The 20,390-nt window shown below is 40.3% G+C and overlaps 1 protein-coding gene across 4 annotated transcripts in view; it reads left to right on the forward strand.

The window, feature by feature from the left end:
- ripor1 (RHO family interacting cell polarization regulator 1) overlaps positions 1–20,390 on the forward strand; it is a 325,031-nt gene that overhangs the window by 253,854 nt on the left and 50,787 nt on the right. For all 4 annotated transcript variants that reach the window (XM_060838161.1, XM_060838160.1, XM_060838159.1 and 1 more), the window contains 4 exons: positions 7,693–7,736; positions 11,471–11,596; positions 13,948–14,096; positions 17,366–17,495. In XM_060838161.1, the coding sequence (XP_060694144.1) occupies positions 7,693–7,736; positions 11,471–11,596; positions 13,948–14,096; positions 17,366–17,495 (449 nt within the window). The remainder of the gene's footprint in view (positions 1–7,692; positions 7,737–11,470; positions 11,597–13,947; positions 14,097–17,365; positions 17,496–20,390) is intronic.

The raw sequence follows: 20,390 nt of genomic DNA on the forward strand, positions 1-20,390 counted from the left end.
CAATTATCTTTTGAAAGCCACAAATAAATCTGCCTCCATCACAATCTCAAGTAGTGCATACAGATCCTCTGTCCTTGCTGTCTGTTGATAATATTTTTCCTCATGCCACTGTTGTCATTTACAAATCACCATCTTAAATCAATGTTCTCTGGTTATCAACCTTTTAAACCAATGGGAACAGTTTATCCCAACCTACTTTGTATAAGCCCATCATGATTTCTGAGCACCTCAGTCAAACCTCCTCTTAATCTTTTTTCCAAAAGAAACATCTCCTGTTTCTCCAATCAGTTCATGTAATTGAAACTCCTTATCTTTTCTGCACCCCTTTCAATGCCACCACATCCTTTATAAAATGTCATTGCCAGAACTGTCACAGTGCTCTCAGTTGAGCCCAAATCAGTGTTTTTCTACACGGGATCATCATAAGTTAATTGCTTTTGCACTCTGTGTCGTGAATTATGAAGTCCAGTATCCCATACGTGTCATCCACAATCTCAACTTGGCATTTTCATTGACTTGCTCACACATATCCACAGGTCCTTCTCCTTTCACCATGACTTGGGTAGCATTTTCTTCCTTGGTGAAGACAGATACAGTGTACCCATTCAGAGTCTCAGCTTTACACCTTACCTCCATCTCTAATTTTCCTTTTAAGGTTCCTAAATGGTCACCATCTTCCTTTGAACACCTATTTTAAAGTATTGATATGCCTACAGAAAAACGGTGGATTCTGTTTGAGGTAGATTCTGTCTTTGCCACTGTGCTTTTTCACTTTCCCTCTGAACCTTCCAGCGTACATTTAAGCTTGGTTCACAATTCTGTTCTCCAGTTGACATCAATCATATGCACCGTTTTTCGGCTGTGTGTTGCTTTCTATTCCTTTGATCATCCAGAGAGCTCTGAATTAGTTTGCCTTACCGTCCCCTTCATGGAATGTACTCTGACTGTAAATAAACTACCTCCTCTTTAATGACCATCCATTGTTCTGTTATGTTTGCCTTAAATGTTGGCTAGATTTCAAACTGCTGAGAATGGCTGGACCTTTAATCACTGCTAACTGGGGAATGGTAACAAAAACAATATGCGGTTGACAAAGAGAACCCATCATTAATACAACTACTGATTGCTTCGTGTTTGGTCATTCCAACATAAAGAGTACTGGGTGAAGTGAACTCAAGCACACAATGTGTTTGCTTGTCTGGTTTTTCTTGAATAATTTTCTCGGTTGCTTCTTCATGTTTTGGTCCTGGAATTATCTTTGCCTCTGTGACTGCTGGAAAGGAGGGAATGTCTAATCATGAATGTAGAACAGACTTGATGACTCAGTAGTTCATTCTGTTTGCCATTTATGTAACTGCACCAAGGTAAAGCCTATAGTGTTTTAACTTAAAGTTTCCTTTCGGATTAAGTGGTTTGATGTTTTGAGCACAGTATCTCAGGAAGGTTGTATTAGTTTTGGGGAGAGAACAAAGCAAGTTTAGACTTAGAGTCATAGAGATGTATGGCATGGAAGCAGACCCTTTGGTCCAACTCGTCCAGGTCAATCAGATATCTTAAATTAATCTTATCCTATTTGCCAGCATTTGTCCCATTTCCCTCTTACTCCTTCCTTGGTTGGTCCCATGTTGTCTCAAAGGTTAAATTGTAAGAGAGTTTGCTTAAACAATGGCTGATTTCTATAAAAGTTAGAGGATTAAGGAGTGATTCCATTTAGGTTTTCAAGATATTGAAGGTAACTGTTAAGGTAGATAAAATTATTTTTAGACTAGAGGGAACAGTCTCTAAATTAGAGAGATTTTTCATAATGTTGGGAAAGTGTTGTAGAAGTTTGCAAATTTTTTTTAATAAATACAGATTGATGGAGGGTCACTTTTTTATATTAAATCTGAAATGATTTTTGATAAAAGTTAAGGGATATGGAGGTAGGCTACATGGCAGCCGTAATTTCTTTTAATGCTGCAGTTCTATTGGCCAAATGACCTTTGTTTTCCTATTTATGCATATTGGGAGCTGTTTTGGTTTGAGTTTGGAGATAACTTGATAGGTTGCTGCTACTTCTTGGGCCCCATTTCCACTATTTGCTGACTATTTTACATCCTTTCCTGGCTCAAGATTGTAAATGATATTTGGTTCCTCAGCCAAGACTTCATTTCAAAATCACCTTTGCCCATGTTCTGAAAGAAAAGTTGACCTTCAGGCTACCGATCTTTGCTCACTGTCACTCCACTGCTAACCTGCTTTCTCCAAGGTCTGTGAATTTATCTCCTGCGTTTGTCCTCATCTTTGCTCAACTCCATCTTTAAATGTTTTCACTCGTGTTTCTTCGTACATGTTGATAAATCTTCTGCAGATAATGGGTTCAATTCTCATATGTATGTTAATGACACTTGCCTCTTAACCCTTCTGCTGCTGTTGTATAATCAGGCTGCTTATTCAGCAGCCTTTATCCAATGGGCAGTCACTTCATCCATCTAAACATTAGCAAGGTCAAAACTCATATCTTTGCCTTGCCAAGATCCCTTGCTATCAATTCAATCTTCTGTCTGGCCACTTGCAATCTGCCCTGATGGTTTTCATCTTCAATATCTAAGGCAATCCCAAGCTAAGGTTTCATTCCATGTCATCCCCATCACAAAGAACACCCACTCAATGCTGTGACATTACCACCTTCATCTCTCCTTCAAAGCATCTACCACTAAAACACTCATTCATGCTTCTCTCATAGAATCATAGGATCTCCACAGTGTTGAAGCAGCCCTTGCAGGAAAGATTTAGAGGGAAATGGGGCAAATGCTGGCAAATAGGACTAGATTAATTTAGGATATCTGATTGACATGGACGAGTTGGACCAAAGGGTCTGTTTCCATGCCATACATCTCTATGACTCTAAGTCTAAACTTACTTTGTTCTCTCTCCAAAACTAATACAACCTTCCTGAGATACTGTGTTCAAAACATCAAACCACTTAATCCGAAAGGAAACTTTAAGTTAAAACACTATAGTCTTTACCTTGGTACATTTACATAAATGGCAAACAGAATGAACACTGACCCTCTGAAGAGCATCACACCCAGACCCACCCTGATCATATCCCCATAACCATACATTTCCCATGGCTAACCCACCTAACCTACACATCCCTGAACACTACAGGCAATTTGCCATGGCCAAATCATCTAACCTGCAAGATTTTGGACTTTGGAAGGAAACCCATGCAGACACTGGGAGAGTGTGCAAACTCAATACAGACAGTCGCCTTTTCATATATTCACTCGTAGGACACAGGAATCACTGGCTGGCCAGCATTTATCATCTTCCCTGGTTGTCCTGGGGAGGTGGTGATGAGCTGCTTTCTTGAACGGCTGCAATTCAAGGATTTTGACCCAGTAACAGTGAAGGGATGGTGTTATATTTCCAAATCAGTATAGTAAGTGGTTGGAAAGGAATTTGAAGGTGATGGTGTTCTCATGTATTTACTGCACTTGTCCTTTTCATTGGAAATGACAGTAGGTTTGGGAGGTGCTGCCTAAGGATCTTTGAATTTCTACAGTGCCTCTTGTACATACTGCTGCTACTGAGAGTCAGTGGTGTAGGGAGTGGATGCTTGTGGATATGGCGGCAATCAAGTGGGTTGGTTTGTCTTGGATGGTGTCAAGTTTCTTGACTGTTACAGCAGCACTCATCCAAGCAAGTGAAGGGCATTCCAGCACACCCATGACTTAAAAATACCACACAACACCAGGTTATCGTCCAACAGGTTTAATTGGAAGCACACTAGCTTTCGGAGCGCCGCTCCTTCAGGTGGTTGTGGAGTACACAATTGTAAGACAGAGAATTTAAAGCAAAAGTTTACAGTGTGATGTAACTGAAATTCTACATTGAAAATTGATTGTTTGTTGAGTCTTTCATCTATTCGAATACCATGATAGTTTCACTTCTTTTATATGTAAATCACAAAACTTTTTTAAAAAGTTACATTCTCAGGTTAGCTGTAACAATTGGTGTTATCCAGATAATACATTGAAGGTGTTAGCCCCCTGTGTTCTGTTGCCTGTGCCATAATGTTTAGACTGATTCTAATCTAAAAGGTGAGTTAACAGAGTCTTACATGAATTCATGCAGTTTTTGAGCAAAGTACAATGTAACTCTGCAAGTACAAATTCACCCCACAAACGTATATGTATATGTGTGCATGTGGGTTTTTGTGTGGGTCTGTATCTGTCTGGGGTGGGGGGTTGTGTGTATATGTAAGTATAGAGTGTCTAAGTCTGTGAGGGGGTGCATGTGAGAGTGTGGGTGTGTGTGTCTGTAGGTGTGTGTGTGTCTGGGTTGGGGAGGAGAGTGTGTGTGTGTGTGTGTATGTGTGTGTATAGAGTGGTCTAAGTCTGTGGGAGGATGCATGTGTGTATCTGTAAGAGAGTGTGTGTGTTTGTGTGTATGCGTGTCTGTGTATGCACATGTATGTGTGTGTATAGGAGTGCTAGTGTGTGTGTTTATAGTGCAATGGTGGTCACTTGTAGTGTGACATAAACCCAAGGTCCGGTTGAGGCCCTCCCTATGGGTATGGGAATGGAACTTAGCTATCAGTCTCTGCTCAGCCACTTTTCGCTGCTGCCTGTCCTGAAGTCCGCCTTGGAGGATGGTCACCCAACGGTCCAAGGTCAAATGTCCTGGAGCACTGAAGTGTTCCCCAACTGGGAGGGAACACTCCTGTCTGTTGATTGTTATGCGGTGCCCAATCATCCATTACCGTAGCCTTTGCTCGGTTTCCTCAATGTACCATGCCTCAGGGCATCCTTGCCTGCAGTGTATAAGATAGACAACGTTGGCTAAGTCACATGAGTACCTGCTATGTACAAGATGGGGGTGTCCCCAGATGTAATGGTGGTATCTGTATCCACACTCTTTAAACACACTTTTCTTAAAAAAAAGTTTTGTGATTTACATATGAAAGAAGTGAAACTATCATGGTATTCGAACAGATGAAAGACTCAACAAACAATCAGTGTATTTTTAATGGAGAATTTCAGTTACGTCACACTGTAAACTTTTGCTATAAATTCTGTGTCTTACAATTGTGACCTCCATAACCACCTGATGAAGGAGTGGCGCTCCGAAAGCTAGTGCTTCCAATTAAACCTGTTGGACTTTAATCTGGTGTTGTATGATTTTTAACTTTGTACACCCCAGTCCAACACCAGCATCTCCAAATCATTGACTCTGACTTATGCCTTGTCGTAGGTGGACTGACTGTGGGGAGTCAGGAGCTGAAATATTCCGTTCATATTCCTAGCCTCTGACCTGCTCTTATAGTCACTGTATTTATATGCTTATTTCAGTTGAGTTTCTGATCAATGGTAACCTCCAGGATGTTGATACTGGGAGATTTTGTAACACCATTGAATGTCAAGGGTAGTTAGATAGTCATTGGCTGGCATTTATATGGTGTGACTGTTATTTGCCAGTTGACAGCCTAAGCCTGATTATTGTCCAGTTTTTGTTGCATTTGATCTGCTTCAGTATCTGAAGAGTTGCAAATGGTGATGAACATTGTGTAAGCATTAGTGAACATCCCCACTTCTGATCTTATGATTGAGGGAAGGTCAGTAATGAAGCAGATGAAGATGGTTGGGCTAAGGACACTATCCTGAGGAGCTCTTGTCCTGAAGTTGAGATGACTGACTTCCAACAACCACCGACCATCTTCTTTATGCTGACGGATAGTTTGCCCCGCATTCCAATTGATTTCAGTTTTGCTAGGCCTCCTTGATGCCATACTCATTGAAATGTGGCCTTGATGTCAAGGGCTGTCATTGTCAGCTCACCTCTGGAATTCAAGTCTTTTGTCTGTTGATCTGTTGGTTGTGGGATCACTTATCTCTGTCTATCACTTGCTGCTTTTGCTGTTTGGTTGCTTCACCAGGTTGACCCCTGATTTTTAGGTATACCTGGTACTGCTATTGGCATGCACTCCTGCACTGTCCATTAAACTATTCCCCTCACTTGATGGTAATTGTTGGATAGGGGAATACAGTGAGCTTTGAGGCTGCACATTGTTTTGGAGTACAATCCTGCTGCCATTGTTGTTTCACGGTGCCTCATGGAGTCCAGTCTTGAGGTGTGAGATGTATTCGAAGAATATCTCATTTAGCATGGTAGTAGTGATACACAACACAATGGAGGATATTTTCAATGTCAAGGTGGGACTTCATCTCCACAAGGACTGCACAGTGTTCACTCTTACCAATACTGTCATGGATAGATAAAGCTGCAACTGACAGATTGGTAACGTTGGTTTCCTCATCACCTGCTACAGACCCAGCCAAGTAGTAATGTCCTTTAGGACCCGACCAGCTTGATCAGTAGTGCTGCTTTTGAGCCACTCTTGGTGGTGGACATTGAAGTGCCATACCCAGAGTACATTTTGACTCCTTGCCACCCTCAGAGCTTCCACCAAGTGTCATTCCACATGGAGGAGTGCTGATTCAGCTGCTGATAGAGTATGTGGTATTCAGGAGGTTGACCTGATTGACCTGATACCATGAATCTACCGGAGATAATGTTGATGACTTAGAGGGCGGCTCCCTCCCAACTGTATACAACTGTGACGCGGTGGGTGGGTGGTGGGAGGGTGGCTGGGTGGTGGGCGGTCGGGGAGGGCGGTGGGTGGGGGGGGGGGCGTGGCGTGGCGGGCGGGGGGGTATGGGTGCAGGTATCAACAGGGCTGTTTCCAGCAGGGTGCACAGGGGTGTTTTTGTCTTTGTCATTTAAGTTGTCTGGGTTGACGCCAGGGTCCATCTGGTTTCATTTCTTTGTTGAAACTTTGTAGTAATTGTTCTGAGTTGTTGTCAGGCAACCATGTTGCTGTGGAGTCACATGTAGGCCGGACTGGGTGAAATTTTCTTCTCTGAAAGACATTAGTGAACCAGATCTGTTTTTCAGACAAGCTACAATAGTTTCATGGTCATCAGTAGATTCTTAATTTAAATTCCATCATCTGCGGGGGCGAGATTTGATCCTAAGACCCATAACATTAGCTGATTTTTTTCTGGGATTAACAGTCCAGCAATAATTCTACTAGGTCACAATCTCTGTCTCAGAACTGGACTGTTCAGCCAATTTTCATTTTTCCTAAACTGTGTCCATCCAAAGTCCACTGTCTGTTCCATTGCTTCATGTTTACAGGCTGATGTTAACTCCCCAATCCCAACAATTCACATTTACTGATCCCTCAATTTGAATGCCTTTATGACCACTGTTGTTTAATTCATGTCATTCCTTGTGTATTATAAAAAGGAGCATTACATTTCTGTTTTTGCACTTTAAAAATGATCTGAACTAATTGAAAATCAAGATGTTTGTATTTACATTCGCAAATAAATGTTTAAACAGAGGGAGCACTTGTACATGAAATCCTGTCAAAAGAACCTCCAAGTCTTTCAAAGCTTGGTGGTACAAAGGGCATAATTTTGCTCCAGTCTTGAAAAAAAATTTTGATGTTGGGTATTTCCCCTAAATTATAATCTAGCCTTTCTTTTAGTACTTAATAACCTGTACCTACCTTGATTATATCCTAATATAGTTCACAGGGGCTGTAATCTATGTTGTAACGATCATAATCTTCTTTCATCTTGTGTGCTAGACTTCAATTGATGTGTCGTCTTCTTTTACAATTTGTGTGTCTTATTTCAGGGCTTGCAGGATTTGCACGTCTCTGCCCAGGAGATCAATATGAGGTGAGAAAGAATTTTCAACATTTGAGACATTTTTTTAATACAAGCAAACCTCAATTCAAAAGGCTTGTCTTTAACCACATTAAGGAAAGTATCACCTGTTCTGAGCTAATCTCTTATGACGCACTGTTCACAATGTGTTGAAACACATTGGTGAAAGTTCTTCAACCTTTACATTTAAATTTTAACGCGTCTTGCAATCTTCCTATAATATGGGACCTCCATGCTGAGCTCCCTAACGTTTTGATTTCCAAAATGATAGCATCGTTTTTATGTCGCTGTTGAACTGTCCTCCCTGTCTCAGTGGAAAATCCACATTATTTGTTGTGTATATCTTCGCTGGTCAACCACTTGTAGACAGTTTGCCCAAGGGACTGTCATTCTTGTGTGAGTTACAGCAGTGACTTTGATTACCAGAAGTATAAGAGCTAAGCTAAGCTAAATCCTGTCCTTGACCTGTGTTTACACATGCACTTGCTTTCATCAGAGACTCACCAAGCAATGGTTAAAAGTATAGAATTATAGAAACTGTTAAGGTCACAGAAGGAGTTCATTCATTTCAATATGTTCATGCTAAAAGGAGATATCCAGCCTAATCCCACCTTCCTGCTCCTGGTCTATACCCATGTAGGTTATGGCTTCCCAGATGATGAGACTATCCTATGAAGTCATACTGGACAAGCAAGCCCTGCAGACTCAAGAATTTCATAGAATGCGAAGTTGATCTTAGAATACTTAAAGGGATAGACAGAGTTGTTGCAGGAAAGATGTTTCCCTGACTGGGGAGTCTAGAACCAGGAAGCACTTTGAAAATAATGGAAATGCCAGTTAGGACCAAGATTTTCTTACTCGGAGAATTGTGAACCTTTGGAATTCTCTACTTCAGTGCACTGTGGAAGATGAGTCTTTGAGTGTATTTGAGTATATATTCAGGAAGAATTTGATTCTCAACGAATAAGGGAAAATGGGGATAGTCTGGGCAAAAGGGAATTGAATTGTTCAGTCAGGTTGTGTGAAATGGTAGAGCAGGTTCGATGGGCTGAATGGTCTACTCCTGTTCTTATGTGCTTAGCCAAATGCTTTTTTTTAAAAAAAGATGAAGGTTTATGCTTTTCCCATCCTTTTCAAGAAAGAGTTCAAAATTCCCACTACCCTCTGAAAAATTTCTTTTCAACTCTTCTTTCAACTTTTACTTGAAATCTGCGACCTCTTGATAGTTGATTTCTTTAAAAGAAATCAATCCTTACATTTCATCTAATCCAGGACCCTTGTTCCTTTATGCTCCCCAATTAAATCTCCCTACAGTCTCCCCTATTAAAATGAAATGACCTCCAAACTTTTGTCATAGCTGCAATTTTCTATCAGGCAACATCCTTGTCAGTCCTCTCTATATCCTCTCGAGTGCAACCAAATTGTGCCTGCAACACTGTGCCTAGACTTGAGACAGCATTCTGGTGGTTTTATGCGGTTCCTGCAAAACCTCCTTCTCTCATTCTCAATGTCTTGACCACTTGTATCTACCTGTCCTGCTATCTACGGAGATCTATCAACAAAGTCGCTCAGTTTCTCTACACTTACTGTATGCTTCCTTGTTGTGTTTGACCTCCCCATGTGCATCGCCTCACCATTGGCTAGACGAATTTCATTTGCTATATTACTAATCATCTGACCAGTTCATTAATAATTTCCTGCTGTCTACAAATTGCTTCCTTATAGTCAGCTATTGATCAGTTTTCAAGTAATTTACAAACTTTTTAAGCATCACTCCTGTGTGCAAATCTAAATTATTGGTACCCCAAACAGTGAAGGGCCCACTACTAAGCTCGGTGAATCCTCATTAGAAGCAATTTAGCAGTCAATAAAAACACCATTACTCTTTGCTTCTTGCCACTGAATTAATTTTGATCCATCTTACCACTTTCCTTCAAAGTCCATAAACATTTAAAATTCTTTTCTTCATTCTGCTTTTCGAAAATCAATAGAAATAATATCAATCGTAGCCTTAAATTTCATTTGGGTTAGTCAAATGTGATCTTTCACTAACAAGTGAGCATAGATTGTCCTTGATTAATAGTGTCTTTTCACTGAAGATTTATTCTGTGCCTCAGAATGTTTTCCAATAATTTGCCCACAGCTCACTGATGTCTATAATCAGCCTATACCTTATAACTTTTTAACCAACAGTACAATATTAGCAGTTCTCTGGCAGCATGCCTGTAACTTAAGAGAATTTAGAATAGATCGCCAGAACCTTTGCTATTCTTTTTCTTGTTCATTTGAGGTGCCTTTCTTCCAAAGCTGGTTACTTATTCACTTTCAAAGGTATTCAACAACTTAATATTTCCTCCTCCACTAAGGCTTTCCTATCCAATAGTTCACCTCTATAATTACTGTGTCCACTTCATCTCTCTCTTTTTGTGAAAGAGAAGCACAGTTGGTTCCTTGGCCTATTTTGGTCTCTTTAACCCAGGTTGGTTGTAGCACTGCTACTTAAAAAAAAGAGCTATTTCAGCACAAACTGGGAATCATTCATAAGATTTACTTGTGTTTGGCTTGGCTCCTCACTGGATAAACATGCAAAACCTTTGGGGAATTTGCTAGAAAGCACAGTACAGCAAAGTTTACATTTTTATGAGGAGAAAGCGAGGACTGTAGATGCTGGAGATCTGAGTCGAACAGTGTGGTGCTGGACAAGCACAGCAGGTTCGGCACCATTCGAGGAGCAGGACAGTCGATGTTTCGAGCATAAGCTCTTCATTATGAATGACGGTGGTGGCCCAACGGGGCTGAGATAAATGGGAGGAGGGTGGGGCTGGGGCAAGGTAGCTGGGAATGCAATAGGTAGATGAAGGTGGGGGTGAAAGTGATAGGTCAGAGAGGAGGGTGGAGCGGTTAAGTGAGAAGAGAGACAGGACACCAATTTGCGGAACGTTTCAGAGAACATCTCTGGGGGACACACACTAAACAATCCCACCTCCCTGTGACTGAACACTTTACCTTCCACCTCCCACTTCCCCAAGAACATGCAAGTCTTGGCCGACCTCCACTGCCGAACTCTAGCCACCTGACGCCTGGAAGAAGTATGCCTCATCTTCCACCTTGGGACGTTCCAACCACACGTGGTCAATGTGGTTATCACCAGTTTCCCCGTTTCCCACCCCCATCCCAGATCCAGTCTTCCAACTCGGCACCGCCCTCTTGATCTGTCCTACTTGTCCATCTTCCTTCCCATCAATCTGATCCACCCTCCTCTCTGACCTATCACCTATCTCCTCCCCCCCCCCCCCCCCCCCCAACAATCTTCATCTACCTATTGCATTCCCAGGTACCTTTCTTCCGAGCCCCACCCTTTTCATTTATTTCTCAGCCCTTGGGCCACCTCTCACCATTCCTGATGAAGAGTTTATGCTTGAAACGTTGAGTTTCCTGCTCCTCAGATGCTGCCTGGCCAGCTGTGCTTTTCCAGCACCACACTCTTCAACTTTATATTTTTATTCCAAACTCTGAATACAAGAGTTATTTGGTAATAGGGCACTATGACACAAACGTCTAAAAATTGTGAAGTGTAGTTAGAATAAAAGATTTTGACTAACCAATATCTTGATATTATTGCTAAAGGAATATCCATGTATTGCTGTCTGACTATATAACTTTGATTTTTGTATTAGTCTGAGAAGGGAGTAGGGAGATGAATGTACTTACGACGTGTCATAAATCCTTCTAACATCTGTTGCCAGATATTCATGAAATATGGCCGCCAGCGGTGGAAGTTGAAAGGTCGCATTGAAGCAAATGGGAAGCAAGTGTGGGATGGTGAGGAGATGGTATTCCAGCCTCTCGTTACAGAATTCCTCTCAATCAAGGTAAAGACTCAAGGCCACTCTCAAACTCATTCACTCACGCACTCACCCACCTTTCTGATATTAAGTTTCATCAAATAAAATCTGTTTGGAGAGAATAGTGTTCTCAGTGGAATGAGACACCCGACATGACTTTGTTTACTAAACTTTTTCCTGTTTATGGAGAGAACATTCTTCAGCAGGAGGTCAGTTTATGCAAAGATTTGTGCAAGAAATAACTTCAACTTTTATTACCACAGACTGCCACACTGAAAAGCCAAATACCCTGACTGTTAACCTTGGCCATACTTAAAAATAAAATCCTTTTGAGCAAAGATTGGGATAAAACAAAAACTGGAAGCTAAAATTTAATTTCTGTCCTCACCCTATTCCATGCTGCAGTGTTCCTTACAAAAGAACATCCAAGTGATCTCCAACCTCTCAAAAACTTTATACACAGCCTCCCCCTGACTGTCCAACTGAACTTATCACATGAAGGACTGCAGTCGCTTATCTGATGTTTTCACTGTATGCACAGGTCCTTGTAAAATATTGTACTCACCTATGTCATACCATTGGTTCCATTCCAAATCATAAAATGGTCTTTGATTGTAAAATTTTTACTTCAAACTATATGGGTAGGGAGAGATTTAGTGCCTTTCATTAAGGGTGGACAGAACAAAGTGCTGGAGAAACTGTAGAGATAGAAAAAGTTAATGTTTCAATTCGGACTTCCTACATGAGCCATTTCAGACTCAAAATGTTAACTTTCTCTCTCCACAGACACTGCCAGACCTATTGAGTTTCTCCAGTACTTTCTGTTTTTATTTCTTGGAACTCGTAGTGATCAAAAAACATATTGTTCAATTTTAGACATGCTGTATATTGAAGTAACATAAATAACTGCTGTGTAGGATAAAACTGCTGAGATTGAGCTATACCCGCTGGATTTAATGGGGGCAAAAATCACTCAGTATTTTGTATATTTTTGATGCAATCATGGGATGTGGATGATGCTGGCTGAACCAGCATTTATTGCTCATCCCTAGTTGCTCTTGAGAAGCTTGTGGTCAGCTGCCATTTTGAAACATTGCAGTGCACTTGGTGTTCGTACAATGCTGTGAGGAAGGTTATTACAGGATTTTGACCTGGCAACACTGAAGGAATGACCAGATATTTCTAAGTCAAGATGGTGAGTGGCTTGGAGGGGAATTTGCAAGTGTTGGTGCTGCCATGTACCTGCTGCCTTTATCTTTAAGTGGCAGTGGTCATGGGTGTGGAAGGTGTTGTCTGAGGAGCTTTGATGAATTTCTGCAATGTTTCATCATCACTATTGAAAGCATGATGGCAAGCTTCTTTATTGAAGCTGGAGAAAAACGAAATGCTGGATAAACTCAGTAGGTCTGGCATCATCTGTGGAGATAACTCTGATTCTAACTCCACAGATGCTGCCAGACCTTCTGAGTTTCCCCAGCATTTTCTGTTTTTATTTCAATCCTTTGTACTTTGCTTTTATTTTCCTTTTTTGAAGGTTTTGATTCCTTGTGGGTGAAATGTCACACAATTGCTTACCTGTGGAACTCTGAAGTGCCCATTTCTCATGTATGACTTATAATGGGGAAAGTTGGGAGCCTGTGCAGTTGCATGGTCGTCATTACTGAATCTTATGCTGCAAATGATCTTTGCAGAATGTTGCATCACTGGGCTGTAAATAAGGGAATGAGAATCCTGTCTGTTCATTTCCATTCTTCCCCACCTGCTATAACCCCAGGACATTGAGGCCAAATGCAACACTTTTATTGTCACTCCCCAGGCAGTTTGAATTGATCCATGAATGCTCCTGCCTCTATATGTTTCTGGCATTCACTAGGTAAACTCATTGTCCAATCACAGGGGCCAGGTCCATGAGATACGAAGTGCAACAGAATTATGGCTATCTTGGATTTTTGTAAATTTAACAATATTTTAAAATGAGTCACAAAGTTGTTCATCTTCTGATGGCCTGAAAAGGCAGTCCAAGAGTGAATTTCTTTCATTCCTTACCATTACACAAAGCAATGCCCATCCAAAGGATGTAGGAATCATAATCTGAGGTCAGGGGAGAAAGAAGTTTCAAGAGCAGATCTTAATCTGAGTTTCTGCAATGGTGAAGTTCCTCTGTGAGCCTGCCAAAGCTTCTAAAACCTACATAGCATTGCACCGGGTTTTGTTCCAGTTTAATATTGTAAATTATGTAGCACTTAAAGTAATAGCAAACTATAATGTTACACCCACAATTGGGATGGCATTCGTGAGTGGCATTTTTTGTTCACTGATTAAAAACTGTTCTGCGAAGCTGTGAAGCATCAAGGATGTTAATTGGTTCATTCTTGCAGGTAACGGAGCTGAAAAGCTTGGCAAATCACGTCATAGTTGGCAATGTCTCCTGTGAAACAAAAGATTTGTTTGCAGCCCTGCCTCAGTCTGTCGCTGTGGATATCAATGACCTGGGAACTATTAAACTCAGCCTAGAGGTCGTTTGGAAGTAAGTCTTCAATAGTCTAAAATTCTTATGAGATTAGCCTTTTGTAGTGTGTTCATGGAATGAAAAATGCTTTGACCACAGCAAATATTAATAAGAATGTTAGATAATCAAAGGAGCACTTTCATCTGATTACAATAGACCCTTTCATTTGCAATCCACTACAAGTTCCACTGTAAGTTTTACAAGAAGTCTGTCATTCAGAATTATAACACAACTGCATAGGATCTGTTTAGCTCACGCTCTTAAATTATTAAGGGTTGACTCCTCGTTTGGGCTGTTTTCAGCTAAATGATATATTTATCCGCAAGTCAACAGAAATTTTGCAGAACATACAAAGTAATGACTAGAAAATAAATGTCAGGTGGTGTGTCACTGTCGCACGTGGTGCAATCTGTGTACATCGTTAAATGCCAACACCATGTCTTTTTTCCTTGGTTGCACAATGTGTTGTAAAATAAATGCCTTGGTATTTTGTGAGTACAGCGAGAATTAAGCTGCAAACTTGAAGTAAGAAAGTAATTGATTAGTTAATTTACTGAGTAAATGTAAAGCAGGAACAAGTAGTGATGGGTAAAGGAATGTCCTATTTTACCAACCAGCTTAGATCTGAATTGGTATGTAGCAACCCTTTTCTTCAGGAAATGAAGCAAGCTCCAGGCCCCTGCAGTGGTATCCTTATTCTTGTCAGTTCACCTCCTTTCTATACACGATACACTTTTCACTCTCTCAAACTATTTTTCAGCAACACTTTGCACATTCAATGCAAAGTATCAATTGACTATCTAAACTGGCCACTTATTCCAGTGGTTGGTAGCTTCTCTGTGGGGAAGGGGTGACATCTGGCATCTAACACGACTGTATTGTTGTGGTTTGTACTGATGCCTCCTCATTCAACCTCTAGTGAGTTATCCATATTGGCAAAATCCAATTCCTTCCTAATTTTAAATATCTTAATCTTAGCTATCAGTCTATATTCTTCCAAGCAAAAAAAAAACACATTCTCTTCAAATGTCTCCTACTATCTATGGGCCTTGAATTAAGCAGTCGAGTGACCCTCCTTTTCCAGGACATTGCTATCTCCCTCAATGCATTGAGGCCAAAATCAGTCCTTTGGCTACACAAAGTTAAGAATAGCAATGTAGTTTTATATTTAATTGCCATCTGTGTATGTCTTAACATCACATACACTTTCACAACCGCGCTGTTTATTTTTTACCTACACGATGAGCAGCTCCAATAAGAGTAGGACTAGAAAGCTGAAAATATTCGACTGCAAGAGAATTGAAAACTTTTCAGATTAATGAGGTCATGGTTACTTATCAGTAGCTGTACTCTGCAATGAAATCCCAACTGAAGATTAGAAAGGATAACACAAAATCCAGTCAGTTCTGCTATAACACGGTAGTTCCATTCTCATGTAATCCGTGTTATAAGAAAATCACATAATAGCAGCACCATTTAAACTAATGGGGCTGGAACTGCATTATAACCGATACACACTTTAAAACTTCGCAGTTTAGAAACAGTGTCCCTAATTTGTCAATTGGGTTATAGCAAATCTGTGTTAACAAAATGTGCGTTATAGCAGAACAGGGAGAAAGTGAGGACTGCAGATGCTGGAGGTCAGAGTTGAGAGTGTGGTACTGGAAAAGCACAGCTAGTCAGGCAGCATCCGAGGAGCAGGATAGTGTACGTTTCTGGCATAAGCCCTTCATCAGGAATGAGCTGTTATATGGCCAGTACAGGTCGTTATAGTAGGACGGCCTGTACTGGAAAATCTCAGCAGGTCTTATCACATCCTTGGAGAAAGAAGTGGCTAATGTTACTGGCCAGTGACCGTTTGTAACATTTGAAACTTTAAAAAATCCTCATGATCATGCCCAATTTACTATCTGCAGTGTTTTCTGTTTCTGTGTAAGGTTTTCAACCCTGCGCTGCAGTATTGTGTTTTGAAACAGTTAATGCTTATCCTTGAATAAGTTGGGTTTTTTCAAGGGCAAGTAGTGATTTTGGTTTTATTTGAGGTTTCCTTTGTGCACTTGGGTACTTACATTTCATTCTTCTGTCATTTTCTGATGCAGTAGCAGAATATGTTGGTTATGTTTGTCTTGTTTGGAAGTATGTAAAGCAGGGCTTGAAATTGCGGGTTGTGACTCTGGTCCAGTGGGCCACACGGGCTGCTCCTGCTCCTATACTTGATTCCCACATGTACCCACCTTACAAAGCAGCTTTCTATTCCATCTCTTGCATAGTTGTGATCCATTTAAAAACATTAATTATTGCTGGTCATTCGATTTTATTTCTTTCAATGGCTTCATGTATAAGTTCTATCATCAGAACTGTAGTTGTCTAGGTGCAGGGTGTATGAAAGATGTTACCAGTTGTTCTTTTGATAAATAGTGTAACATCCCCTCTCTCAATACAAAAACTGATGCACATTCACAGGCATATACACATGCATCTTTGTGATCTTTCTCAATTGTTGGGCGAGAGGGTGCCTTCTCTCACTGTTTTGGATGGAAAGGATGAGGTTTATCCCCCCCACGAGTCAAAGAGAGGAGAATATTCATAGATTTAATGATCAATACCTTGTGACTTTACTGCTGATCTCAAAAAGTAAGGATGTTAGGTTGCCGATGCTGAATCATGGCACTTATGAACATACAACCAGTGAACTTTCAAATAAACAAGTATCAGCTTTTAATCTGAAATCTGAAGTGTTTAGAGTTACTATTTCAAGTGCAGGTTCCATCCCCCTCTGCATACACAGAGTGGCCTATCTCTTCCTTCTGCTCCTGTAGTAAGTTGGGTAAATGGCTAAATCCCAATGCGTGACATAATTCAATGTGTGAAAACAAAAGTAAATTAATCTACTAATCAACGCCAGTTTAATCCTTTCCTCCCAGGTATGTACTGACTGGGATAGAGCATTCAGGTTTTTATGTGACATTGCTTTGCACGAGTCCATGGTCAGTTGCGGGATGTGGTAGAAACTGTTTAGTTTGTGCCAGTTGTTAACTGGACAGCTGTAATCACACTCTGAAGAACTTTGTCAGCTCAGTGCACCAAGATCAGCACAAATTAATCATATCCCGCTGTCTGCATACACTTTTGTATCATATTATGAATTGAAAGCTAGAATTGTGAGAGTGAAAAATTACTGAAGTAATTAGAGTACGAAAAGTATGGTTTTGGTAAGCTCTCGGTATAATTTTTAAAAATTCAGCAAACTTCCACATGTCTTAGCTCATTTATTCTGTCTCTTTCAGTCCATTTGACAAAGATGATCAAACCTCTTCTGCCAGCACTGTCAATAAAGTGCCCACTGTGAACAAGCGATTCTCCACATACAATCAGAGTCCTCCAGATACTCCATCCCTGCGGGAACAGGCCTTTTATGTAAGCCTCTCTGAGAATGCTCACCTGTATATGCTGTCGTTGTGTTTTCCATCACAGATGTCATGAATGTGCAGAGACCTTGCCGAACTGAACAAACTGCTTATATTCCTTGAAATCTGTATTTTGAGATCATAACCTTTACCGTCAAAACAGCAAGTAGCAAATGATGTTTTGTACAATGCAGTTGGTTTGTTTTAATTTTTGTAATCTTCAGATTGGTGCCTTGGTTTAGAGTTGACTTTGTATCCTTTACCAATAAATAGCTTGGCATTAATATGGACCTGCTGAGGAATGGGGTCATCAAGCTATGACAGAACGTTGACTGTGCTGTTCAGAAAAGGACTGAGTGTGCACACTTCTGGGAAAGAGAACAAAGACCTATCATTTTGTATGCTACAAACACTAAAGTCATCGGTATGGTTATCACATTCTTATTGCCAAGTTGTCATAGTGACAATGAAACTACGGAAGGGAAGGGAAAAGGGCTGGCTTGCTTACAAAGGGAAGCCAGTATGGAAGAAGGCATGCTGAGAAAGCTACTTACTGATTGAAGCTGTTAATAAATTACAACTTTCAGGACTACTTAAGCAACCTGAGATATTGAAATATGTATAATTCAGGAGGTAGCTAACCTAGTGTTTCCTAACTTTTACCCTTATAACCACAAATTGTAATTCTGTTGGTTTATAATCAGTAATTTAAATTGGAAAGTTGTCATTTATTTATTTAGCTTGATATATTCACCAGTTAATACTAAACAATGAATCTCTGTTGAAAGTCTATAATATCAGAGGGCTGAAATTTAACATCCTGGTTTCATTCTTCAAATTCCTAAATGATGAAAATGGCGCACCCATACAATTGTATTTACAATGTGTTTGTTCTGTTGATGAACAGGAACATTCCTCTTGTGCTGTCTGGAAAGTACAAGGTAATCAACAGTGGTCTGATTTAATTGTCTAGGCTATGACCCAAGCACACACTGGCCTCTGTTTGCATGTCTATAATTTATTATAAATTATAGACATAACCTGCCTCCCTGACTTTATTCCCATTTGCTTCATCTCTTGACATGGTTTGAGAATATTTTGCTTACAATTTGTTTTAATTTGAGTTTATGAATTCATTGGTTTCTCTTCCTCCAAAGAATGGTGCATCGTTTTAGTTGTATGGTTCTTCAATGCTTCCACTTTGAAAATGACACATGTTCTGGTAGTTTGCCTGTGGTGGTTAGGTAATGGTCAGCGTATGAGTGTATTAGGTGGAGCATTTCCTTAATCCAGTTCAGTGACTCCACATTGTACTTAATTTTAGCACTATTTTTATTATCTTGTGACCCTTCTGCTGTCCAAAAGATGGTCACCAGCCTCCCCAAGGGGAAAATTAGCAAAAAAAAAGTAACACGTGAAAATGAACATACCAGAACCCCATTTGAACCATACAAGATGAATCAACGGTATGTGTCATTTGCGAATGTAATCTGATGGTGATGCTGACACTGATGATTACACCCTCCACTGCCCTATTTCAGCTTCTCCTACATACTAGGGGCTTCTCTGAGCTGTCTGACTCAGTCATTGATTAAACTTCCTGAAGCATCAAAGAACCCACTTAATTTCTTCCAGGTAGGTCATGCTGCTTTATGCTCAGTTTCTGAACTTTGTCTACAGAGTATTCTCCAAGTTGATGTGAACAACAAAACTCCTCTTGTACATTGGAGTGACAATGCACCAGATTATCGGGAATAAATTCAAGGGAATCAAATCAGAGCTTAAATTGTGAGGAATTCTGATTTATTTCAATGGTTTTGAGATGTTTGCAGGCTCACATCTGCCTGCCAGTTTATTCTGACTTTATATAGCATATTTCTGTCATATTTATGGCGATTAATTTCTTAATGTGACTATGCATTTGTAAGAATATAAATTATGTGGGGCAAGAGGCTCTTGAGTTATTAAACTAACTTCTGTGGATATTAGAATGTTGCATGATTTTGGATTGATTTTATTCATTCGTGGGATGAGGGCATCATTGGCAAAGACTGTATTCAATACCCATCCCTGAGTGCTCTTGAGCTGGGTCACCTTGACAACTGAAAGGATTGCTGGACTACTTCAGAGGGCAGTTAAGATTCAACATTGCTCTGGGTCACATGGAGATCAGAGCAGGGAAGACAGCCAATTTTGTTCTCTAAAGGATATTGCCATCAAAGCTTTATGTATTGATATTGCAACAGTGTAGAAAGCATTTCCCACCCCAAAAACTATGAATGGATATGGTTAGAGAACTATGCTTTGCTATATTTTATTTTCATTCAGGATTTTATTACAGTGGAAAATCTAGGCTTTTAACTTCTTCTTGACTGAGCGCATGATCCTAAAATCTCTCTTTATGACTTTTAACAGGCCTACTAATCTTATTTTAACATTGTTATTTCACAAGGAAATAAATAACATCTGCAAGCTTTGGAGTATATCTTTGGTTCACTGCATATCCTTTCAATAGAAGAGTCACTTCCTGGAAGAATCGGCCTCTGGTACATTTCCCTGCATCTAGTTATAGAGCAATGATGACCCAACTGTGGCAACAGAGTGTCAGGTTGCCTTCTTGCCCAGACACTGTATAGTGGATGGTAAAGAGGTTCCTAAAAGAGGTGTGAGAAGCTGAAAATGGAATGCTTCATTCATGATTTAATTATAGGATAAATTGTCTTAATTTACTGTTTAAGAGACCTTGGTAGCCATTGGCAGGAAAGTACAGCTACTCCTTAACGAACTTGTTCTGAAAAGTATTTTTTTAATGGGTAGAATCAAGGTTATTAGTGCAATGATTCGTCCTTCCTGAGGCCTGCCATCAGAAACTAGAATCTAGTGCAAGTCCTGATAGTTATTGCTT

Source organism: Hemiscyllium ocellatum, chromosome 17, assembly GCF_020745735.1.
Source record: "Hemiscyllium ocellatum isolate sHemOce1 chromosome 17, sHemOce1.pat.X.cur, whole genome shotgun sequence".
NCBI classification, from domain to species: Eukaryota; Metazoa; Chordata; class Chondrichthyes; order Orectolobiformes; family Hemiscylliidae; genus Hemiscyllium; species Hemiscyllium ocellatum.